This window comes from Marmota flaviventris, chromosome 5 (genome assembly GCF_047511675.1).
Source record: "Marmota flaviventris isolate mMarFla1 chromosome 5, mMarFla1.hap1, whole genome shotgun sequence".
Lineage (NCBI taxonomy): Eukaryota > Metazoa > Chordata > Mammalia > Rodentia > Sciuridae > Marmota > Marmota flaviventris.
The window spans coordinates 2,245,957-2,271,768 of NC_092502.1; the positions used below are offsets into that span (position 1 = coordinate 2,245,957).

Below are 25,812 nucleotides of genomic sequence, written 5' to 3' on the forward strand. Positions count from 1 at the left end.
TGGTGGCTTCCAGTGCTGAGGGCTGGGGAAGTGGGGAGGTGATGACCAATGGGATCTGTTTCAGTAGTACGGACAAGTCAGTTCTGAAATCACTGTAGAGCACACTGCTGATAGCTATATACTATACTGCAAGCTTACAATTTCTAACACAGTAGATCTTACATTCAGTTCCTACAAAAAAAGAAAACAAAACCCAGACAAAGCCCCAATAATAATGATTAAGAAGGCACTTCTGGAGGACACTTCTGGAGGAGAGGGACATGCATATGGCTCTGATGGTGGGGATGATTCCATTGGTGCTTACTTATCCCCACCCAATCACAGCAAGCTGTGTGCATTAAATATACACAACTGTCATACCATATCTCAATAAACTGTCAATCATGTCTCAATAAAGTGTTTTAAATAAAAATAAGAATAAAGAATAGGAAATTTTATCATTTTGTGAGTTGTCAGGGATGAATGGACAGAACTCTAAGAGGCAGATTTTGGTAGTTTGTGCTTGTTGTTCTGAATGATTTGTTCGACGACCAGGTTGGAAAATATAAGGGTGCAAGAGATTGTGCATTTCAATCGGGAGCTATATGTGGAGCCAGGGCTGAGATTAGATTCCTCACCAGTCAGGGGACCTGTCTTTGCCTGGTCTGGGAGAGCCAGCTGGGTTGGGTCACTGCATGGGGCTGGGATGCTGGGAGAGGCAACGAGGCCTCTAGGTAGGGCCCCAGGAAGTTGAGCTGAGGTCACTAAGTAGCCAGGGGCAGGGAGCTGTCCTTGGCACTCCTGGGCTTAGGGGCTGGAGATGCCTCATTGGACTGTTCTCCTCTTGGGAGCCATTTATGACTGCTGAAGAAACCTAGGCACATCTCTGAAGCAGAAACTCCACCTCAGTGATCAGCTGTTTCTAACTTGTAGCGGTGGCGCTACCTACAGAAAGATCTTCTGTGTTCTGATTCTTAGGTCCCAGATGCCTGACTGTCCCAACAAGAGCTGAGTTGCACCCAACTCTGCAGAATGGGCATGTGGTTGATGCTGAGGGTCTGGAGTGACAGGTAGGGCGGACTGACTCAGGTAGCAGGACCATTCCCATGGCTTTCCAGGACGCTGCTGCCCCCGTATGGACATTCACGGGAGCACTACACAGCAAGGGCTGTGTGTCCAGAGTTAGAGCACTTTCCTACCAGGAGCAAGGCCTGGTTGCATCCAGCACACCCACCCTGCCCACACAACTGAAGAGAGAGGTGTGCAGAAGAAGAACGAGCAGTCGTGGCAAAGGACGAGGAGGAGTAACCATCTGCTTGATGGAGCGTTGTTTGGATCCATCTCACAGCGGAGAATTCTGTAGCTCACATAGCAGCAGCACCCCACCCCTCCCAAGTCTTTGTGACACTGCAGGTTTCTGTCAGCACAGGCAAATCTTCTCACAATGGGGGATCCCTGTCAGTGTTTGCACAGATGAGTGTCACCAGGGTTACTCCAGGACACAAGGAGACAGCAGCCCACTGGGACAGCACATAGCCCAGAGGGCTCCCTGAGGGACATGGGAGGGATGCTGTGGACTGAGGTCAGACCTTCCCCATGTGCAGCCCCTAGATATGTCCTGAGGTGGGAAGGAGAGGAGAGTCCTCAGAGGTGGAGCAGGTGTGTGATGGTGGACACAGGCCTTGAGAAGACGCTGGGCACCCTGGGGCAGGAAGAAGTGGCCAGGGGCAGATGAAGAACGTTGCTGGATTTGTAAGTTCAAACATCACTTCCTGGGAAGTGCATATTGAAAGGACAGTGGGAGAGCATTGCATCCGTGTTAGAATGGCCCAAATCCAGAACTCTGACACCACCCAGTACTGGGGAGGATGGGGACAGTAGGAACTCTCATTCACTGGTGGAGGGATTCAAAATGGTGTAGCCACTGTGGGGGGCAATTTGGCCATTTCTTAGAGAGCCAAGCACCATGCTCCTTGGTGATTACCAGATGACCTGAAAACTTACCCACACGGATATCTGCACACAGATGTTCACAGAAACTTTCTTAATAATGTCAAAGTTCCAAAGCAACCAGGATGTCCTTTGGTAGGTGAATGGAAAAGCTGGGTGCATCTGATAATGGAGCATTCTTTCAGCACTCAGAGTGGTGACCTTGGAGCATAAGAAGATGGGTGGGGCACCCAAGGCATGGCTAAGGGAGAAAGCTGCTGGAGAGGCTGCAAACTGCCAGGGCCAGTGTTGGTCAAGAGCCAGCGGGTCGTGGGAAGATTAGTGGTTGCCAGGGGCTGACAGAGTGGGAGAGATGAGTGGGTGGAGTGCATGGTGCTGCATGGCACTGCGTGCTGCAAGGTCACAGAGTGCCCAGCTCTTGGAAGGAGCTCTGTGGCCAACTATGGACCATGTGCAGTGCAGGCTTACTGACCCTGACAGAAGGACACTCTGCTGGGAGCTGAACCATTGGGGAGGCTATGCACACGTAGGGACAAGGGGTGCACAGGGCTCTCTGTACCTTTTCCTCACCTTGCTGCAAACCTAAAACTGCTCTGAAGATCTTAGGAAATGAGAAATGTGAGGTATCTTGATGATGGTGGGAATGTTGACACCTTCAGTTGGGGTATTGTTGTACAGTTCTGCAAGATGCTAAAGGACACAGGGGGTCTCTGTATTATTTCTTACAACTGCAAGTCAATTTTTAATTACCTCAAAATACAGAGTTTAGTTTTAAAAGTCTCCTCTGGCTGCAGTGGCAAAACCCACAATCTTTCCAACAAAGAAGAAGTACACAGCTGTATTTTAAAAAACGTCTTTTGGTGTTTACCTCACACTGTATATGGAAAAATCAAATCACAATGAACCACATGTTAGCTGCAGGGTGGGCTGAACACTCGACCCCCACCCATCTGGTTTCTTATTGCTTGGGTGGGCTGCTGAACACTCAACCCCACTTAAGGCTGAACACTTGACCTCCACCTGTCTGGTGCAACGGAAACCTACATCAGGCCTTTGCCTGGTTTGGCTGAAGGCAGAAGATGACACCCTTAGCAACTATTGTATGATCCAATCACTGTACCATAAGGCAGCTTGCAGACCCAGAGACCCCATTAGATTTTGGCTATAAAAACTCCCTCCTGCTGGGCCCTTCCCCCACTCACTTTGCGAGCGCACTGCTCTCTCTCTCTCTCTCTCTCTCTCTCTCTCTCTCTCTCTCTCTCTTCCTTCTCCTGTCGATCAGACAATGCCACAATAAAGATCTCTTGGTCGCTTTGAGTGTCATAGTCACTTTCCTTTCACCACAGGCCTAAATGTAAGATCCCAAACTATAACATATCTTGAAGAAAACACAGGGATAAATCTTTGTGACATCAGATTAAATAAGTTTTAAAGAGTACACCAAAAGCAGGTAACTCAACAGAAGAAAGGGGGGTGGGTGGTATTGCCAAGGAAAAACCTGAACAAACGATCTCAGGTCACTCCTCTCAGCTGACCTGGAATTGCTGGGCAGCACACCATGGGCCTCCTGCTGGCTTTGCTGTAGGCCACACCTCTGGAGTGTGGGTTCAAATGATAATGGTTGCTGTGGTTACTTGGGACCTGAGGCCTCTTTTGCTAAAACCCTAACCCCTCATGGTATGGTGCTGTCTGATAGGTGGGAGGAAAGGGCATGGCCTCTCTGTCTTCATATCCTGTGCTTGGTCACCTTTATGTTAGATTCTGCTCTGCTCTGCTCTGCTCTGCATGTAGACCTGTTGTCCAGAAATGTTCTGCCCTAGACTTGCCCAGGCTCTCTCTCCCTAAACTTCAAGGCTAAAGACACCCCAGCACCATGAGTGAAATCATCAAGCCACGAGAGTGAGAAAGAGGCGGTACAGAGTTCCAGAAAAGAGACACAATTCTCCCTTTTCCAGCCTGCTGCTGCCTGCCATTCCTGTCCTGGACCTGTGCCCCTTGACACCTGGAGCCATCAGCCTACCTTTTCCTGCCATTCCTGCACCTGTGGCCCTGGGCACCTGGAGCCATTAGCCAGTCCCTCCCTTCCTGCACCTGTGGCCTTCCACACCTGCAGCTGAGCAGCTAATTGGTTAGCAGAGCACTTTCTTCTCCACTCTCTGGCCGCTAACGCCCTTCCTGTTCTCCAATGCTAGTGTCTGAGACATTGATTTTAATGTGAGATGAACCTCCAAGGTGAGTTTGGTAACAAAAGGGCTTTTGCCATTTTTTTTCAGTATATGGTGCAATTTTATTTTATTTTTCCAGATGTATTTAGGTACAATTGGCAAGGAAAGATTATATATGGGGGGAATCAAGGGAAGAATGGAGGAACTTTGGATTGGGCAAAGGGGTGTGAGGGGAGGGGACAGAGTATGGGGGTGGGAAAGACGTGGAATGAGACAGACATTATTACCCTATGTATGGGTATCACTGCACGAATGGAATGACTCTACAACGAGAGAAATGAAAAGTTGTGCTCCATTTGTGTACAATGAGTTGAAATGCATTCTGCTGTCATCTATAATTAATTAGAACAAATTAAAAAATAAAAAGATTGTATATATTTAAGATACACACACTAATGATTTGATGTATATGTATATATTTATATGTATAATTATGAAATGATTATCACAAACTAATTAACATACCTATCACATCACACAGTTCTAAGATATACTTTCTTGGCAAATTTTGAGGACACAATACATTGTTATTAACCAGGGTCATTGTGCAGCATTATGTTAGGCCACCAGAGCAGTGGTCAGTTTTCATTGCTTTAACAAAATACCTGAGATAGACAACTGAAATGGTGTCAGAGGTCTTTGTCATGGTCACCGGCTCCATCATGTGGCTTGTGGTGAGGCAGCACATCATGGCCAGAGGACATGGTGGAGCAAGACTGCTGAGCTTGGATCAGGACGGAGAGAGAGTGGCAGCATGGGGACAAGAGGCAGCCTTCCAGGCACACCCCGTGATCTGCTCCATCCGCGAGGCCATCTCCTGTGGTGCCACACCTCCCAGTAGTCCACTGTCAGGAGGCCATGCACAGGCCCACCCAGGCGAGGCCCCAGGCCTCATGGCCCACCTTGCACACTGCCACAGGGGAGCAGCCTTCCACACAGGGACTTTGGGGGACAGTCCCAGTCCAGACCATGATAAGAGCTTCTGCATTTTATAACTGAAAGTTTATACTCTTGCACCAACACCTTCCCTTTCCCTCCCCAGCCCACCTTTCTAGATGAATAATTAAGGAAACAAAAAGACAAGCCACAGTGTGCCAGAACATTTTACAGAACACAGATTCAGTGAAGGGCTCGTATGCAGAACACATGAGGAGTTCTTATAATCTGGTCATGCAGAAACAGAACCCAGTGCTAAGCCATGGGCAGATAACGGAAGCAGACATCCTGCTGAGAGGATATATGGATCTTCATAAGCCCAGGAACAAGCCCTCAGACCTGATGTCAATAGAGGAAACAAACCGCATTCCCACTGAGGACCAAATCACACATGCAGCGTCTCAGGTAAAGTTAGGGTCGAGATCCGGGCCACCATGACTGCAGTGCAGGCAGGAATCAGAGCACGCAGGACTCTGGTGCCTGCTAGTGAAAAGGTAAGGCCCTGCACCCATGCTGGAAAACAGCGTGGCCATCTCCTGTCAAATTAAATGTCAACTGTCATCTCCTGAGTATTTGAGAGAAGTGAAGCATGAATCTGCATAGAAACCTGTATGTGGACCTGTGACGCTGTTACTTACCATACCCAATGGCTGATGGCAACTCAAAAAACTACTCAGTGATGAATGTGATGGATTTTATTCTGCAACAGGCAACAGCATGGGTGAATCTCAAGGGCTATGTTGAGGGAGGGAAGTTGTTATGTTGTGGACAGGGTTTGAGTGTGACTCCAGGGGTCACGTGCTAGAAGCTTGGCTCCAGGGTGGGAGCCAGGAGGTGAGAGGTCCTTGGAGAGGTGGGGCCTGGTGGAAGATGCTGAGGTCCTTGGGCTAAGCCCTCAGAAGGGAAAATGGGTGCTTGCACTGACCTAGCCCCACAAGAGCAAGTTGCCATTGGAGAGCGGCCAGCCTGCCCTTCCCACAGGGTTCCTGTCTCAGGAGCCTCTCTCCTCTCACATGGCTCCTGGTATGATGCTGTAACATGGAACATGGATGTCAGGTGTGTTCTTTGTCTCATGAATTCAAAGAATGAAATCCACAGACACAAGGGTGAGAGAAAATTAACAGGATTTATTAGGGAAATAGGAAGCAAGCAGGGCTCCAAAAGGGGAGGGGTCCCAAGAGAGGGGTGTCCACAGATGTCGGCTATCTGGGCTGGTTTTCTGGGCTGGTCTGTCCTTATAGATGATTGGTGGAATAGAGGATTCAGAAAGGGGGCAATCAACTCTATTTTGCCTTCTTCAGCAAATCTGGAGAAAAGTGATCTCTAAGCCTTAATCAGCACATGAATTGGAGTGAGGCTCTGTTGCAGGAGAAAGTACCATTGATGGCTGGTCCTGTCTAGGGGCTAAGGAGCTATCCTTGAGGCTACAAGTAGCTGGAGTCAGAAGCTCAACTTCCCAATTCTCTCTTCCCCCTTTTCTTCTCCAAGACCTTTTTCCTGGCTGCCTGTGGGTGGTCTTTCTTTCTGTCTCAATGCCACCCACCAAGATAGAATGAGGCCAGAGAGTCCCCCAGAGCCAGCACCATGCTGTGTGGACCTCCGTCTCTGCACTGAGAGTTTCAGGAGCCTCTTATTTACAAGTCTCGCAGCCACAGGTGTCTTGTATGACAGGGGACAGTGGACTTCCATGGGAGTCCAATGGACAAACGCAGGGTCTGCTTCCATGAAATTCCAGCATGGGGTGAAGGGAACACCACGTAGCTGTGTCAGAAAAATCAGGAAAACTGGTGGATGAATGATGTCACTAAATGTAATGGATATTCCAAAGTGAGACCAAAGATAATTAAAAGACAACTAGAGCTGTGGAGGGCAGATCAGGACTGGCAGGGGTGGGAGTGGAAGAGGGGCTCCATTTCTACCAGACTTGAGGAAATGTCTAGTCTCTTGATGGTGCCATAGCATCAGTGTATGCTGTGACCAAATCCACTAGCATGTGCCCTTAGAACCAGCACACTCACTGCATACAAGCATCACACTCATAAGAGAAGAACATTGTTAAGAAAGGCTTTACCCTGAGGTCGAGTGAGAGGGCTATGAGGAGGGCAGGGAGATGGACTTTTATGTCACCCTTCCTATTCCTGTCCATACAAATCCTGGCCTCTCCCAAAGGCTGAGTCTGGACCCCTGCTTCCCTGGACTGTCTGGTCTCTCCACTGGTAATCCACGTCTGTGCTCTGGATTACAAACCTAGAGCACTAGGAGTTCCTTTTTTGTGTGTGAAGAACTTGTGTCTCAAAACATCTACAGATCCCTTCAGGGCCCTTGCTCACTACACGTCCCTGCCATTCTGAGGAGGTGCCAACACGTGGAACGGTGTGCCAATCATCTGGCCAGAACTCTGGGTGGACTCAGGACCCCCAAACATGTCCAGGTCCTGACCCCTGGCTTCTGAGAACAGGACTTCATCTGCAAACGTCTTTGCAGAAGTAATGAAGGCAGGAACCTCAACAAGAGATGACCCTGCATGAGGTGAGTCCTAATGCCAACGACACGTGTCCTTTTGAGAGAAAGGCCAGGGGATTTGAAACACAGGGAGAAGTCAGTGGTGTGACGAAAGAGGCAGCGCTCGGAGCAGCAGTTCTATGAGGCAAGGAAGACTGGCAGCCCCAGAAGCTGCAAATGAGCCCAGCCTGGATTCTCTTCATAGCCTCCAGGGGAAACCAGCTCTGTTGACCCTTGATTTCAAAGTTGGGCTTCAGAACTGGGAAGAACAGACCCTGTTTTGAGCCCCGTGTCTGGCTCTGCAGCAGCCCCAGGGCACACGGCAGGCCTCCTACAGTGGGCTGGGCTCCAAAAGCTCACCCCCCACTGCTGCCTGGTGGGCTTTGCCACTGGCAGCAGGAGGAGGGTCATGGCTAGACACAGTTGAGCCTGTCCCTCTCAGGGCCACCCAGCAGCATGGCACCTGGCCAGACTGCATTCCCACTGGCCTGGGTGTCCTGAGCAGCACCTCTGTGCCTTCCTTTGTTCTCTCTCCCCTCTGCCCTCAGCCATGGTAGTTGGCAGCTCGTTCCTCCCATGTTTCCTTGTTTCTGATCTCCTGGGTTCTTCAGTGCCTCATTGACACTTGCTTCTAGTCTACTCTCTCTGCCAAATGGCTTATGTGGTTCCAGTCCTGGCTGAATGCTGACCAATGCCCAGGAATCTTTGGCTTGTTCTGACTTCTCACAGAGAGGGAGGAAGGGACTTGAGGTAGACCAGATGTCTGAGTGATTGCTGTAGGGAGCAGAGGTGAGGAGGGAGAGGTGGAAGAGAGGAGAGGAGGAGAAGGAGAGAAGAATGGCCAAGATGATGAAGAAGGAGGAGGGGGAGGACAGGAGGGGAAGGCTGGCAGTTACTGTGTGACTACTACCTGTCCAACACGAGCTGGATATTTTACATATGCCCCCGGGTATGTGGCAGAAGTAGACAATGCTGAGCTGATAATGGTGTGGTTTTATCACAGCAGAGCTGCCATCACAAAGTTTGCAGATGGAGTGATTTACACAGCAGAAAGCCCTTTCCTCTCACTTCCAGAGGCTGAGGTCTGAGACCGGGTGTGGGCAGCTTGGTTCCTTCTGAGGCCAGATCTGTGGCTTGTGAGAGCGCCTGTCTGAGTCCTCACAGGCTTTCCCCTGCGTGTGCCTGGGTCCCGATCTCTTCTCACAGGAACATCAGATCTGTGACATCAGGGCCACTCACATGAAGGCACTGATTTCCTCTTGAAGGCCCATCTGCAAGGGCAGTCACATTCTGAGGTCCTGGGCTTAGGAGTTAAGCATAGGGATTTGGGAAAGGCAGCAAGCCAGCCCTGACACTGCCCTCATGCACACAGAATCTGATTGATGTCACCAGGAGGCAGAAGCCAGGGCTCATGGGTGCTGTTCTCCCTCAGCAGAAGTCTCCGGGACCTCTGGGGGAAAGGGCAGGCTTCCAGGGGGGGCTTGTGTCTTCCTGGGTCTCTCTGGCCACTGAGTAGATGGTCAGGGGTCTAGGATCATGGGTCCAGAGGCAGAAGAATGGCTGCAGGGGGGCAGAAAAAGATAGTCCAGAGAACCTGTAGACCAGGGACCCCTTGGTGGCATTGTAGAAGGAAATCTCCCCTGCGTCCCAGTCTAGGAGGATGCCCAGCTGTCGGAGGGGCTGGGAAGGAGAGAGGCGAGTCCTTGGATAGGAGAGAGCCCAGAATCTCTTCTTATATAACTCCACTGCCCAGATGCCATGCTGGGGGGATTTGGGAATCCAGCCTTCTCGACCTAAGTTCTCCAGGCAAACCCCCAGAATCCAGGCCTGTCTGTCTCCCACCTCAACTTCCCAGTAGTATCTCCCAGCCGAGAACCGCTCTTGGGCCAGGACACAGGGGTCCTGGTCAAATCTCTTGGAGTTGGGGAGCAGGTACTGGTCGAAGATCAGCCTCTTCACACTTTTCTGATCCTCTGACACCATGAGTTTGGGACTTGCTGTGTCAGGGTCCAGTGAGGGGCTCACTGTGGAAAGAGGAGAGGGTCAGTGGGTCTGCACCCTATGTTCCTTGCAGACCAGGGCTCCCAGGGTTGTTTCCTACATCAGGGTGTCCCCTGCTCTAGAATCCCACTACTGTCCCAGTCCTGTGCCAAAAGCCTGTCCAAACAGCCTGTTCCCTGGCAGAGGAGCACACCAGACTGGGAGGCAGAGCCGAAGGGTTCCTGGGAGCTGTGGGCACGACTACACCCAGTGTGGCCCTGCTAGTTCCCAACATGTGCCCTGGGCTTCCTTTGTGGCTAGTGTCTGTGTGTGAATGACAGAGATGGAGAGAGAGACAGGAATGCAGAGATAGTGAGAGAGACAGAGATGGTAATGCAGAGACAGAGACAGCAATGCAGAGAAGTGAGAGAGAATGCAATACACCAAAACCTGAATACTAACATGGATGCAATATTATTAAATGCCATCATGAAATCTGCGGGACATCCTCAGTTCCCAGATGTCTCCAGTCCTCCAATCACTCTCTGATGCCCAGCAGCCTTGGCTCTCCCTTCCCACCTCTCTGCTCTTCAGTCCTCACTAAGGAGATTGTGCCCGGAGATGGAAGGTCACTGTTTCTCCACTGTCATGGTAATGGCCTCCCCTGGGTGCCCAGTCTTAAAAAAACAGCCTCCTCCCAGCATCTGCCACATGCAGGATGCCTTTGTCAGCACACCTCCCTCTCCCAGGAGCTCAGAAAGGAACTAAGGTCTCCTGGGGCAGCTAAAGTCTGACTTATAAGGATGTGGCATCAGCAGTTGACACAGTGCTTCTGCTCTCTGGAACAGACGTAAGCATCTCTTATAGACACATGAATGCACACACATACACACACACAAACATCCAGAAATACATTCACAGACATAAGCATGCACCTCACAGATCCATACACACATGCACATGCATACACAACACACATACACATACCACACAAATGTACACACACATGCATATACACTGACACATCAAGACAGTGCACACAGGCACACAGATGAAATTGGATGCACATGCATGGACACGTCGTGCATTCACACGTACATATGTGCACCTTCATAACACATGCATGCACACATGATTGCAAAGGCATGCACTCACATGCATGACCCACTCATGCAGGTACCAATGTGAACACATATGTGCAAACACACAAACCAAAGACATGCATCACACATGAACACACTCGCCTGCATGCACATATGTGTGCACAAACACACAAGCACACATGAAAACTGCACACACAGGCACTAATGCTTGTACACATGCATATACACACATGTGTGGACACACATATATGTATACACTCATGCACAGACATGGTGGTCTGTGTATACATGTGGGGATGAACATCAGAAAGCAGACAGAAGCCAGAGACGTCCTCATGTGTGTCCCTCTCTCACCACCCCCTTGGAATTTCTTATTTCTGTCATGTGAGAGTGGGTGAGGGTCAGAAAACAAGACCCATAAGCTACTAAGAATCCTACCCTTTTCTTTTTCTTTGAGACTAGCTCTGATTTCAGGGTCTCCTGGTGTCACTAGTCATTTTTCATCCCTGCCAGATGGGCTCAGGTCTGTGCTTCTGGGTCTTCTCCCTGTGGGGAGCTGGTCAGGGGTGGATCTTTGGTCTACAAATGCATGAGGTTTGGAGGCTGTACCTGAAGTCACACTCTCTAACCCACAGGGAAACAAAAAGACCCTATACTGTGGGGCCCTGCTTATGAAATGGGGCTGAACTTGGGTACTGCAGCCTCTAGTCTGCCTCACAGGGCTCCTCTCAGAGTGTCACTGGAGATGAGAGCTGGAGACTGTGCCTGGTGCCTAGTGACACGACAGGGAGGCATTCACTGCCAAGGACCACTGTCCACAGCCGCCCTTCAGCCTTCCCCAGTCTGTCATGACACAGCCTTGACAGCCAGCAAGGGGACAATCTCTACTTCCAACACAGGAGCCTGAGGCTAGGGACAGGTTCCCCAGGCCCCGAGTGAGCTTTCAGCTTCCAGAACTGGGAGCTAAGGAAACCACTTTTCTTCATATATCACCCAGCCTTGGGTATTTGGGAAGACCAACCAGGCTGCCCGGATTATGTAGTGAAGACTCCTTCAGAGATAAGGGTTTCCACTGTGTGGATCATATGGGTAGCTCTGGAGTTGGGATCCCTACTGATCATTCTGTTCCTGCTGGGTTTGAGGACAGACAGCCTCTGCTCTGGGCTGCGTGTTGAGGCCCCGTGCTTGGGGGGCATCACGTGTCTTGCTAAGCCTCCTACTCACCGTGGGATAGCTCAGCCTTGGTACTGCTGGCTTGTGACCTCTGTGCTGTTTCTTCTTGCTCTGTTTCTTCTAGCAGTGTCTGGGAACTTTCCTTTTGCTGCTTCCCTAAACAGCAGAGTACTCCAGAGACCAGGAATCCCAGAGCAGCGAGGGCCAGAGACAGAGCTAGTTGCCACTCTGTGAGAGGAGACCTGGAGAGGGGAGCTGAGGACATAAGAACTGAGAACAGAAGTTCTGTATTAGCGTACATGGTGCTGAGGTCAGAATGGGGGGGGCTCTCCATGAGTGATCCCAGATGTAAATTGTGGGTGCCGGGTGGTAATGAAATCTGCTCTGGGGCAGGACTTTTGTATTGAGAAAGCTACACATGTTGGGGGTATATGGAAGAGCTATGCACTTTCTGCTCACCTTTGCTGTGAGCTAAAACTGCTCTAAAAATAGCCCATTTTGTAAAGAGTTAAGAATTACAAAAACAACATGGGGGTGAAACTTCTTGTTTCCACATAAATGCAAAGCTCCCCTGGTACTCTCCCTGTACCCCATCTCTGCCCCATCCTCAGCAATTACTTAAATCTGCATCCCCAGAGTTCTGCCAGGCTGTGCACAGGGACCAGTTCCCACCAGATCTTACTTGGAACCCTGGAGTCCTGGCACAGGTCTCAGTACTGTGCTGTCAGGGCTGAACAGACACTCACCAGGTAGCCAGCTCTCAGCCCCCTTCCTCTTGGGGAGGAGGGGGTTGGAAATGGAGCAGGACAGACCCTGCACAGCCCCATTCTGGACGGTCACCCTGGATACCACAGCCACGAGGCCCGTGGTGGCCGACAGTGAGAAGTTGGTCACAGCAGGCACTGGCTGTCCTCTGAGGTCTCTCCACTCCACCAAGGGCTCTGGGTACCAGCCCGCTGAGGTGCATTTCACTTGGATACCTGTGCCCTGGTCATCCACCACTTGCACTCTGGGCTTTGAGCCCAGCCCTGGAGGAGAAACATCAGTTGGGACGTTGCCACCACAGCTGCTCCATTCAAACACATCTTGAAGACTTTAGTGTGTATTACCAACTGTTCACAAGCCATCACTCCCTGAAGTAAGCGCATCCCTAACAGGTACGCCTTTGTCCTAGATAAAATAGCAGAGTGGGGCAGAGACAGTTCAGCAAGACAGAAGGGGTTCCCGTGTCACACAGGTGAGTGAGTGCAGGGAACAAGAAGGAGCTTGCTGGCCTGCCTCCAAAGAACAGCCCTGAGCCACCCAGGAAAACTGTACCCCAAATGCCTTTGTCCCTCCATGCCCTCCTTCTCAGCCTGCCTCAGCTCCCCCGTCTTTCCCTCTTATCAGTGCAATAATATAGTAAAGGGAAAGATCAGAAAACAGCTGTGCTTCCAGAACTATGTTCCCTGAGAAGCGCAGTGATGTGCAGACCCTCGGGTGGCCTTGCTTGGGACTGTGTGTCCAGCAGGTTCTCAAGCTGTAGGACTCTGGTCACACCGCCAGGATTGGGGCCAGGTGTGAGGAAGCTCCCCAGCAGGGCAGATGGCCACATGCTGCCCTTACCTGCCACCGTCAGCCAGAGTGTGGCCTGGTTGGAGGAAGTGCCCTCCTTGAAGAGGCAGTGATAGGTGCCGTTGTCAAACAGAGTGACGTTATGTATCCTCAGTGTGGCCTCGCCCCTGGCTACATGGTCACTCACAAAGCTCGTCCTTCCCTGATACTCCACCATCTGCTCTTGATGCACGTCCTCCCCATTCCTGTGCACGAGTACAGCTGGGCTGGACTGGTTCCTGTACCACCTCAGCTCCATGCCTTCAGTGCTGATGCTGGGGACCAGTCGACATGACAACTCTGCATCTTCCCCGACCAGGGCCAGCACGGGGGCATGAGGCCCTTGGACTTGGAAATCAGCTCTTCCTTAGGGAGACAGATCCACGAGGATGGGGTCAGGCCTCGTGTAGGGAGATGGTGCTCCCTACCCCACAAGGCCTTTGAGGGTGCAAGTGTCCTCTAAACCCTGCGCTGCAGCAAGGCCTCAGCTGGCCTGTCCCTCCACCCTGGGTCTCAGTGAGACCTCAGCTCGTCCCCACCTGGGAATGTCCCTCCTGGTGCCCTCCAGAGCTGGCAAGGGAGACTTCCTACCATTTCCAGGAGGTGGGAGCTGCAGGAAGAGGAAGGCAACAGTGCAGCGCAGTAGAGATGCACGTCCACAGCGTGTCTTTGCCATCCCTGTTGGGGACAGAGACACATGAGGTGGGACGTGCATTGAACGTGGAGGGAGAGAAGCCCCCTTCTCATAGGAAAGAAGGGGAAATTGCCCTGGCAGAGAGAGGTGGTCCATCAGGTCCACATGTAGCCAGCAAGCAGGCCAACGACCCTTTCTCTCATGTCGCCTTCTCGAGATCACCTTCCTCTTGTGTGCGCCCCCTGCAGAATGCCATGGAGATATCCCAGGCCTTATTCTCCTGCTCGTGTGAGGGTTTTCACCCAGTAAGTAGCTCTTTACACCCACCAATCACCAGAAGGTATGTGGAAAAACCCAAATTCCCACCAGGCAAATCTGAGGTCAGATGGATGACAACAGCCCGCCCCCCCCAAAGCCCCTTCGCCTGTTGTCCTACAGGACTTCTACAGCTGGGTGCAGGACATGGTCCCTCCTGACAGGAGTTCAGCCACTGTTGCTGGCTGTCCTGAACTGACTGGGAGAGCAGGGGTGTGGAAGCCTTCTGTCATCCTGGGCGGATTCTGACACAGCCTCACGGGGTCTGCTCTTATGTCTGGATGAACAGGGAGGCCTGCGAAGTTTGGCTCTTGCCTTGGAGGAAAGCCCATGGGGCTCTGTGCCCCCCGAGCATGGGGAGAGAGTGAGGAGGCAAAGACTCCAGGAGGGCCTTACACAGAGGACACTCACCTTGCTCTGATGCAGCTGCCCTGCTTCCTGGGGACATCTTGGTGACTTTGAGGGGATCAGCCTGGTTCTTGGCAAATCCCAGGCAGGGACAATGTCTCCAAGTAGTGATCAGAGAGAGAGCCTGGAGATCCCGAGGAAGCGCCAAGCTCCAGAGCTTCTGCAGAGCCCTTATTACTTTTCGCAAAAATAATCAACTGTGCCTTTTTGGCAGCTACAACAGATTCCAACAGGCAGGGGTGTGGCCAAGAGTCCTGAAGGTGGATGAAGATGCTGGTAGCAGGAGATAAGGGAAGAGTCTGAGATCAAGTACGGCCCCTGGAAGATGGCCAGCAGGACCAGCTTGGGGCCACCAGGAGCCCTCAGGAGGGGCTCAGATCGCCAAGGCTGGGAGCCCAGCCAACCTCCAGAGCCAGAGAGTTCAGATAAAGCTCCATGGTTATCTGGAGACCTTCAGAGCTGCCGAGGGCTGCAGTTCCTTCGGGAAAGTTCTCCAGATCATGGTGACCTCGGTCTGATTCTGGCATTGTCCCTGGAGACACCCTTCCTCATTGCTTCCCAGTCGCTGAGACTGTGTGTCCTGGAGTCTGTCCTCCCTGGGCTGCTTGCAGATCTTTCACTGGGTTCCCTTCACCGCTGTAAGGCCTGCCCCCACCCCCTTGTTCTGCCTGTTCTCCCCTCAAGCCTCACACACCCCTGAAAGGTTTGGTGGGAGAAGAGCCACTGGGAAGGCTGCCTGGGCATCGAGGGGGGGGCGTATCTGGTTTCACCCAACAGAGGTGTTAGGGGCTCTGAGGTGCTCACTTACTGCTGAGAAAGTCTAAGCCCCTGATGCCTCCCTACCTCCTCAGGAGGAACCTTCTCTTGTAAGTCAGCTGTCCCCTCTCAGGTAGAAACACAAGGATCACACCTTGTTTATGTGGTCCTGTGAGTGGCTCTCACCAGGCAACTTCTCTCACTTGTCCTTCAGAGTTGGGAAGGAGGGCTTGGGTCCTGACCACCTAGAGTGCTCCAGTGCCGTCATTAGGGAGCACAGTAGGGAGGTTCCTATAGTGGAAGCACCAGAGATCCATCAACCCACTCCACATAGGTGTAGAGGACATGGGATGGTATGCCTGAGAGGCACCAGGTTGCCATGCTCCCTGCAGCCCTATTCATGGCAGCCAGACCTAGAAGCAGCCAGGCATCCAGCAGATGGGTGGCTAAAGGAAATGTGGAGACTTCACAGGACAGGAGACACTCATCCATCTAAGAAAGAGGTCCTGTCCTCTGTGTTGACATGGATGGAACCAGAGATCCTCATACCAAGTGACCAGAACTGGCACACAAAACCAGCCCTGCAGGGTCTCAAGCAGACGTGGGAGCTCAGGGCCTAGGGCATCCATTGTGGGGAGAGCAGGGCAGAGGGGTGGGGAGGCACAGTTGGTGCTTAGAAGCTAGCAGAAAGGGTGGTGAATAACTGAGAAGACCTGCTCCCCTGGTTCAAACATGGCACAGCATACACATGCACCCAAACATCACTTGACACCCCAGGGATAAGTGTCACTTTATATACCATTTACAAATTTTACATTTAAGGAAACACAGCGTGCTCCCAAGATTAGCAGAGCAAATTGTGATAGAAGCAGATGTGAAGGGCTAAGTGCCAGCAACATCTAGAGAGACTGGGAACCATTCTTTCTATGGAGTGGAAATCTGTCTGAAGGCCCAGGGAGGGTGCTCCTTGCTGAGCAGGGGCTCACTGTGGTGCAGAGCCTCCAGCAAAAGCTGCCCAGACACAGGTGTCTTAGGTACCAGGCTTGAAGTCCTAAGGCAGGAAGACCACAAACTCAACACCATCATCTGTGGGACTCCATCTCCATGAAGTGATCAGAAGGGGTGAGTCCAGGGAGAAAGAGTTGTGGGGGTGGGGGGTGGGGGGGAGGAAGAAACAGAGGGAGATGGGGAGAGGAGGAAAGGAGAGGGAGGGAGAAGGAGAGAGGGAGATAAGGAGGGGAAGGGGAGGGAGGGAGAGAGAGGGGGAAGGGAGGGAGGGGGAAGGAGAGAAGGAGAGAGAGGGAGATAGGGAAAGGGAGAGAGAGGGAAAGAGAAACAGTGAGTGAGGGGGAGAGGAAGAGAGAGGGAGAAGGGGAGGGGGAGGGGAGAGAGGGAGCGAGAGGAAGATGAGTAGAGGGAGAGAAACAGTGAGTGGGGGAGAGGAAGAGAGAGGGAGATGGGAGAGGAGGAAGGGGAGGGAGGGAGGAGGAGAGAGGGAGATAGGAAGGGGAGGAGGGAGAGTGAGAGAGGGAGGGAGAAGAAGATAGATAGGGAGGGGGAGGCAAGGGAGGGAAGGAGAGAGGGAGGGGGAGATAGAGGAGGAGGGGCACAGAGGGAGGGAGAGAGGGACATGGGAGAGGGGGAGAGAAGGGAGAGAGGGAGAGAGGGAGGGAGAAGGAGAGGGAGTGGGAAGGAGAGAGAAAGGGACATGGGGGAGGGGGAGGGTGGAAGGGAGAGAGAGGGACATTGGGGGTGAGAGGGTGAGAGAGAGAGGGAGGGAGGGAGAGGGAGAGGAAGGGAGAGGGACAGAGGCAGAGGGAGGGAGAGAGAGATATGGGGGAGGGTGGGAGGGAGACAGAGGGACATGGGGGTGAGAGGGAGAGAGGGAGGGAGAAGGAGAGAGAGAGAAGGACAGAGGCAGAAAGCCAACAAAAATTAATTTTGGGTGTCAAGGACTGGGACTGGGCAGGAGGTGGAAGTGGAAATGAGTGCAGCTGCTTTGTGGTTTGGAGGTTTTACTTGAGCATGCTGAGAATGTTTTGAAATCAGAGATGGTAAAGTGGCACCCCCTTTCTCCACAGAAAAGTCTTAACTGGGCTTCTCTGGAAATCTTCACCGTAGTTGACTTTAGGACTGTCAGCAAAAGAGTCTCTACAAAAGAGTTCAATGTAGAAAAACTTCCTATTTTCATGTTGCCCTGTTTTACTTGGCCACTGGCCGATAAGATACCAGTACTCCAGGTGCTGGACACCCCCTTACTAGTTTTCACAAATATATCCAGTAAAGTAGCTTGTAGAAATGTGCAAACAAGGCCTCTGGCCTTGAGCTGGGCTTCACAGAGATGACTACATTTTTAAGATAAGTTATCAACTGGGCTCCATGGTAACAGCTGGCAGGGGGAGGAAAGAAAGGGGAGAAGAAGCTCTCCCCTTCTCAGGTGTTGTTCTTGAAGGGTTAACTTGCCCAAAACAGTGAAAGAAAAAGCTGCTTTTATGTAAACTTCTGCAGACTGTGAACTTCTGAGTCCCTCCCCTTACATGCTGGGTATAAAACTCTGAAAATACCTGAACTCAGGATTCAGGGGATTGATTGATTACAGCAAAAGCTGTGCCCTCTGAACCTGGCTGCAGCCAAATAAAACTATTTCCTGCTATCTTCAGTGCCTTGCCTCATTTGTCCCTACAACAGTGGTAGAAAACATTGTGTCATAAATGCCCCGGAATGCTATACTTTAAGTGGTTAATTTTATGCTATGTGAATTTCAATTCTATTTTTTTTAAAAAAGAAAAACAGGGATAAAACAGAATAAGGAAAAAAATCAAAAAAGGAAAAAAATTTTTAAAAAGGTACATGATTACCCACTCAAGATGAGATTAATTTTTTAAAAAAGAAAGAAAAGAAAAAAGAACCCTTCCCAGCAACTTCCCCTAAACAGACCTGTGAGCTCTCTCTGGGTGCCCTCTGCAGGGATCCTGGATCCTCTTCCAGCCCTCCCCACTCCAACCTGGCCCCTCTTCCTCCATCTCCTTCCCCTTCTTAGCTCTGACCCCTCTTCCTCTTCCTCCCCCCTAGCCTCAGGTCCTCCTCTCCCCCTCACCCCCTCTCCACCTCCTCTCCTTCCTCCTCCTTAGCCCTGGCTCCTCCTATTCCTCCTCTTCCCTTTCTCCCCCTCCTCTCCTCTCCCTCCTCCTTAGCCCTGGCTCCTCCTATGTTTCTTCAGCACATTGAATGTAATGTCCTTGAGGAATTCTAGCATTTTCTCTCCTCTGTAGGTGGTCACACACTGGAAATAGTGACAGCAGGTCTGGTCCACTCACCTCAGGATTCTCTTCTTGAACCACTCTGCTTTAGGTCTTTGGTTGGATGTGATTACAGGCACCCTACACAATGAATGGCTGGATTCAACAGAGCCCTGCCAACTAGAGGAGGGGAGCCGCATTTCCCAAGCACAGCCACCAGAGGGCCACATCTGGCTGAGTTTCTAGCAGCTGTTTCCTTTGGCCAAGACTTGTCCTTGTAAATTTAAAACTAAAGCATCCTTCAGCTTTTTGAATCAAAAGCAATGAATTGATTGTGAGTCAAGATTCGGTTGTAATAAAAGCTATATGTAGTCAATTTGACTAATTAATGTTTCATATTAATCTTTATAGGCCTCAGATAAATAAAGGAAATGGAAATAATGTGGATCTGCAGAATCTTCTGCAAGAACCTGGGCTGTCTGTGTTTCAGCTAACACCAAGAGAATGTCTGTTCCCTGGACTGGAGTGAAGGGTGCTGAGGATGAGGAATCTCACTTGCTGCCTGGATCTCTGTTTTCAATTACTGCACCTACCATGGATGTACTGATGTCCTGTCTCAATAAAAGTAAGAGTCATGAAGTAAAAAGGCAAAACCCATGTAAAATAAGAATGACGTGGATGTATTTCAAGGACTTTTCAATATCGGAGTTGGTTTTGTTTTTATTATCACCATGGCTCACCATTGCTTCAATTGAGCCAAATGCATGTTGAAACCAGACAGGTCATTTCATAGCTTAAGTGTTGCAAGGTCCCCATTATTCCAGTCCTTAAAGCAGGGTGAGGGATAATAACCTCCTGAAATAGCACTTGCATTGTGAGGTAAAAACAAGGAGAAAACACAGAGAAAATGTAAAGGAGTAGGCGAAAGAGAGGAACCCAGCCTCGCAGAGTAAAGAGTAGAAAATCACCAGGAGGTGGACAGGTGAAGACCAGCAGAGAAAAGGCCCTGGGGGTGGCTTGGAAGCAGCGCAAAGACTGCGAACCAGATCCTGCTCCCGGGGAACATGCTCGGCTGACAGGTATGCCCTGGGCTGTCAGTGTCATGTCAGAGACTTACTTTACCACGTCTCACAGAAACGTCCAAGCTGTACAGACCAAGCTCACAGAAGGTGCTGCAAGAAACCAGGGGCAGTGACTAATTCATGGGAGGGTCCAGGGGCATTTTTCAAGACACTCCTGAAAAGTAGGTGATGTTGGACAGATGAGGCGGGACACCGAGGAATTTTCAGGGAGTAGGTTTATTTAAGCCACAGCAGTCCAGAAGGGCTAATACCTAAGCATCTTTGGACCCTGAGTCTGGAAATTCTTTTGGATTTATATTCAGTGGGGTGTTTACATGACAATGGGTCAGGCTAGACAGAGGTTTCACAAGTTTTTACCAAGAAAACAGATAGTATCTGTAGCATAGCAACAAGCTCTCTTTGAGACAGACTGCACCACAACTTTAGTCTGCAAACCAGGCACTTACAAGGAAAAGGAACCTTCAAACCACAGTGCTGTCTGCAGAAATCCTGCTAACATCTGTAAAGATCTTGTTGATCAAGAGAGAAACTTATATGCTACAGTTATGGTAGGGGGTCTCTTTGATGGGGGATACCTGGTCTGTATCATAGGTAGGTGTCTGTTAGGTAGAGATGGAGGAAACAGTCTGAGAGGTGGGGCTGGAGATGACACCATCTTTGTCATCATTGCCATTGTTATCATTAGAAATCAGTGACAAGCCAGGTATAGTGCTCCATATTTTATATGCACTGTCACCTTGATTTTGAAAATGGCCCTGTTGTTCTCATTTTACAGATGTGGACATTTTCCCCAATATGCAAAACTCTCATAAATAATGCATTAAAACTCATAGTGGAGATTGAAAGAAATCAAGGGCCATCTGTAGGTGTCAACACTGAGAGGGAAGCAGCTTCAGAGGAGTGAGGATGAAGCTGAGAGCAGGAAGCAGGAACTCAGGTGCAGAGACAGGGGCTGCAGCATCCCTGGGCTGGGTGGGACAGGCAGACAGTCTGACAGGCGGGTTGCAGTTGCCATTATCATAAGTTGGGCTAGGATTAGATTGACAGCTGGAAGAAGGACACCTACACCACCCTCAGGCCAAGGATGGACTGTCCACACTGTGAATGTGACTGTGTTCATCACCTTTCTATCACCACAGCAAAACATCTGAAACCATCAACATGCCCTGAGAGAAGACTGGCTCATCACCATGACTGTGGTGTGTGGACACTTCCTCGAGTCAGCTGCCCATCTCATCACCAGGACATAGAAAGAAGGAGTAGGAGTAGTGGGCTGGATCCTACCAGGCAGCCCCCAATAACCAAAGACCTTGGGTGAGGCCCCGTTAAAGTGTCCACTTCTTCTCCTTAGGGCCACGCAGGACCAAACCTTTAACATATGGGCCTGTGGGGGACATTCAGCACCCACCCACAGCAGAGACCAGAGAAAGCTCCTCCAGTTCTTTAGGAGGCAGGCAGGAAGATTCTGTGTGGAAAATAAAGATACCTGGTTGGGAAATGAAAATGCCAGGCCCAGCCTCAGATTCACGCTACCCGGAAGCTGAGGAGCCGAAAAATCACCAGTGTCTACAAATCTACATTTATACCTGTATTTTACCTAAATCTACATCTGCCTACCTATCATCTATGCCTACCTACCTATTGTCTGTTTTGTATCTATCAATCATCTCTGTCTATGATACCCAAAGAGAGAACTTGGAGGCCCCAAACACACAAAGTTCCTACCATAAGCACATCTATAATCCAGGGCTGACCTGGCTCAGCAGGGCAGGGAGGTAAGACCTACTAAAGACTCATTTAACCAGTAAGGAAAAACCCGCAAGAAGAAAATCAGCAGTGACAACAGAAACAATAATAAATCATGATAAACTAACAGAGAAAGTACATAATTTAAAGAATTAAAATGAGTTTTCAAAGCCATATGTTAAAGAGAAAATATATCCAAAAGATGAATATGAAATAAAGGCTAGAGAAGTGAAATTTATCGTCACTGACTTTATTTTTTTCATGATTTAAATTCTTCATCGTTATTTTTTTTATTGGTGCACTACAGTTGCATATAATGGTGGGATTTGCTGTTACATATCCATATATGCACATGACACAATAATACGATTTGGCCATTATCAACCCCCAGTATTTCTGTTTCCCTTTCCTCCTCCCTTATGTATCCCTTTCCTATGTTCCACTGATCTCCCTTTGATTTTCATGAGATCTCCGCCCTCTCCCACCTTTCTTTTCCCTCTTCCTCTCATCCACAGATGAGAGACAACACGTGACATTGAGTCTGGTTTATTTTGTTTAACATAATGTTCTTAAGTTCCATCCATTTTCCTGCAAATGGCATAATTTCATTCTTCTTTATGGCTAAATAAACCCACTACATTTTTCCCCCATTCATCTGGTGCCAAATACCATACTAATAACTGCAAATGAATGGTGGGGGCAGAAGGTACATAAACCAAATGATTCTAAAAGGTTTTTAAAACACAGTTTATTATGAGAAAATAAAATGTGATAGGAAAGTAAAAGAAAGTTTAGAATGTTCAAAATGTGAAAAGAGAGAAAGTAGAGAATATGTAGCAGGTGATGCTACAAATAATAATTTAAAATATAGAAAAAAAAAAGCAAAGTAAAGGGAGAAAGAGAGAATAGAATTTGGCTGTTAGCAGAAGAAAGGAGAGAAAGTGAAATAAGAGAAACAAGCAATCAAAAGCAAAACCAACAAACAAAATTCTTTAATCTTCAAAAGTCAAGGAAAACTGTCACTAAAAATGAAAAAAAAAAGAAACAGATATGTATGCGTATATATATCCACAAGCCAATCATCACAGCAAGAAAATGTGAAGAAGAAAGAGGAGGAAGAGGAGGAGGAGGAGGGGAAAGAGGAAGAGGAGGAGGAGGAGGAGGAGAAGGAGGAGGAGGAAGAGGGGAAAGAGGAAAAGGAGGAGGAGTAGGGGAAAGAGGAGGAGGAGGAGGAGTAAGGGAAAGAGGAAAAGGAGGAGGAGGAGAAGGAGGAGGAGGAGGAGGAGGGGAAAGAGGAAAAGGAGGAGGAGGAGTAGGGGAAAGAGGAAGAGGAGGAGGAGGAGGAGTAGGGGAAAGAGGAAGAGGAGGAGGAGGAGGAGTAAGGGAAAGAGGAAAAGGAGGAGGAGGAGAAGGAGGAGGAGGAGGGGAAAGAGGAAAAGGAGGAGGAGGAGTAGGGGAAAGAGGAAGAGGAGGAGGAGGAGGAGGGGAAAGAGGAAGAGGAGAAGGAGAAAGAGGGGAAAGAGGAGGAGGAGGAGGAGGGGAAAGGAGGAGGAGGAAGAGAAGTAGGGGAAAGAGGAGGAAGAGGAGGAGGAGTAGGGGAAAGAGGAAGAGGAGGAAGAGGGGAAAGAGGAAGAGGAGGAGAAGGAGGAGGAGGGGAAAGAGGAAAAGGAGGAAGAGGAAGAGGAGAAGTAGGGGAAAGAGGAAGAGGAGGAGGAGGAGGAGGGAGAAGAGGAGGAGGAGGAGGAGGAGAAGTAGGGGAAAGAGGAGGAAGAGGAGGAGGAGTAGGGGAAAGAGGAAGAGGAGGAAGAGGGGAAAGAGGAAGAGGAGGAGAAGGAGGAGGAGGGGAAAGAGGAAAAGGAGGAAGAGGAAGAGGAGAAGTAGGGGAAAGAGGAAGAGGAGGAGGAGGAGGAGGGAGAAGAGGAGGAGGAGGAGGAGTAGGAGAAGTAGGGGAAAGAGGAGGAGGAGGAGGAGGAGGGGAAAGAGGAGGAGGAGTAGGAGGAATAGGGGAAAGAGGAAAAGGAGGAAAAGGAGGAGGAGTAAAGAGGAGGAGGAGGAGGAGGGGAAAGAGGAGGAGGAGGAGGAGAAGGAGTAGGGGAAATAGGAGGAGGAGTAGGAGGAGTAGGGGAAAGAGGAAAAGGAGGAGGAGGAGGGGAAAGAGGAAAAGGAGGAGGAGGAATAGGGGAAAGAGGAGGAGGAGGAGGGGAAAAAGGAGGAGGAGGTGGAGTAGGGGAAAGGGGAGGAGGAGGAGGAGGAGGAGGAGGAGGAGGAGGGGAAAAAGGAGGAGGAATAGGGGAAAGAGGAAAGGAGGAGGAGGAGGAGGACGAGGGGGAGGAGGAGGGGAAAGAGGAAAAGGAGGAAAAGGAGGAGGAGGAGGGGAAAGAAGAGGAGGAGAAGAAGGAGGAAAATTCTTAATGAAAAATGAAAGAATTTTCCCACTGAGGTGGTAAAAGTTTTCCATGAGAATGGATATCGACCACTGCCTCTGCCCCTTGTTCTTTCCATTTTTCCTTGGGCTATGTTTAGATGGGGGTGAGCTAGGAGTTCTTAACTTCCCTTTTGGTGCTCACCCAGCTGCCAGATGGAGTGGCCTGAAGCTGAGGTGGGTTGAAAGGCTCTCATCTCCCCTTCTGTCCAGGATAAGGTAGGATGGCCTGGGCTGTTTTCATTAGACCTTTGTCTAGACAGATCAGATAGAACATTCCCAGTGTGTTGCTGCTGCTACAGTGTTCTAAGTTCTAAGTGGAGATTTCTGCAGCTGGGGCTTAGTGAAGGAGGAGGAGAAAGAGGAGGAAGAGGTCTCAGGGGCTTTGTTGGGTGATACCACCTTTGGAGAGATTAGATCAACACACCACTAGGGCCTAGCAGTTGCTGATCTCTGTTGGGGTCTCCATCTCAGGAGCCCCCCCAATAACCCTACTCCTGGGGCAGGGAGCCAGTCCTCCACACTCTGCTGGCCACAGTGAGGCCTTGGGCTTAGTCCCCCAGGGCATTCTCACCTGCCTTTTCAGTTTCCCGTCTCTCTTCAGCTGGCCACAGGAGCCCTCAGACCCAAAGGGAGAGTGAGTTGGGCTTCCCACTGTGTCTCTGACTTGAGCCCCTGGGTACAACCTTCTCTGTGCCCACTTCACTCGCATTTTGCGTGGTACACCCTTGGCCACACAGTGGGTGCTCAGGAGAATGAATGTGTGCTCTGGTCTCCTGGGTTCTCTCAGCAGCAGGCTGCAGCAAGGTCTGCCCAGGCGGCTCCCCACCTCAGCTCTCCACTTGCTGGTTGAGAGTACTTTCCAAAGACCAATTCACTGTGTAGGCTCTGGATCAGCTAAGCTCAGCTGCTTTTCTGATCAACAGGTGCTTCCAGGCCAATCAGTCCCCATATTTCTGTGTGCTAGCCCACTCCTCTGAGGTGAACCAGTGCCCCATGGCTCTACATCTGGCTTGGCTCCCTTGTACTCTTTCTTGTCCTTTGTTCAGTGTACCCGTTTCTGAGTCTCTAAGATTGTCTGTTGATGAATTTCAATGATATCTCCTTTCACCCATCTCACGGAGCAGCAGTATTCATGCTGCTTGAATCCCAAGACATGGAGCAACTAGGAACGAAACCTTCCTCTATCTAATCCACGGTCTTGAATCTCACTGAATTTAAAACCTAATAGGAAACTTAAGCAGCAGACTTCTTCACCGATGAAGAGAAGATTTGTGAACTGGAGGAAAATTTGAGGAACTAACTCAGAACTCATCCAGGAGAAAATAAAAGCATTTCTGCATATTAAAAATCACAAGTTCCAAGATGGCCTAATTGAAACCGCAAGCTCCCCTCCTCCTCCAAAAACCAAGGTAGTAGGTGCATAAGCTGCATCTTGAGGTAGGTGACTGTGTGAGAACTGTAGCTGAGGGAGGGAGAGGCTGGACCTTGGGAGCCTTGGAGACTAGGGACAGCACACAGAACGGGCAACAAGCCCCCAGCAACTGTGACCTGGCTAGTCATCCAGGGTCGTTCCAGCTGGAGGGAAGTCTCAGGACAGACTTGCCGCCCAGTCGGGGGAGCTGGCATCATGAGAACATGACAGTACTTCATAAAATTGTGAACTTCCTGGTCTTATTTTAACACATAACATTGGGTAAGGCTGAGTAAACAAGACTCAAGAAATTCAAAACAATTTAAATCATATTGTATATCTTTTCTGACCAAAA

The 25,812-nt window shown here is 50.1% G+C and overlaps 1 protein-coding gene and 1 long non-coding RNA gene across 3 annotated transcripts; one reads left to right on the plus strand and one right to left on the minus strand.

Annotated features, from left to right (window-relative positions):
- Positions 1-3,692: 3,692 nt before the first annotated feature.
- Positions 3,693-5,774, plus strand: LOC114080818 (uncharacterized). The gene is made up of 2 exons (XR_003580660.3): positions 3,693-4,161; positions 5,197-5,774. It is a non-coding gene; the product is annotated as an uncharacterized lncRNA (long non-coding RNA).
- A 2,791-nt stretch (positions 5,775-8,565) lies between these two features.
- On the minus strand, positions 8,566-15,181 carry Btnl10 (Butyrophilin-like protein 10). Of its 2 annotated transcripts, XM_027922425.3 has the most exons (6): positions 14,802-15,181; positions 14,033-14,119; positions 13,454-13,807; positions 12,595-12,876; positions 11,900-12,118; positions 8,566-9,616 (listed from the first exon to the last, which is right to left on the minus strand). In XM_027922425.3, the coding sequence occupies exons 1-6, from the start codon at positions 14,836-14,838 to the stop codon at positions 9,021-9,023; spliced, it is 1,575 nt and encodes a 524-aa protein (XP_027778226.2). In that variant the 5' UTR covers positions 14,839-15,181; the 3' UTR covers positions 8,566-9,020. The 2 variants fall into 2 exon arrangements, with proteins under 2 accessions (XP_027778226.2, XP_071468008.1); XM_071611907.1 differs by lacking the exon at positions 14,802-15,181 and having other exon boundaries at positions 13,454-13,803; positions 14,033-14,121.
- Positions 15,182-25,812: the final 10,631 nt, after the last annotated feature.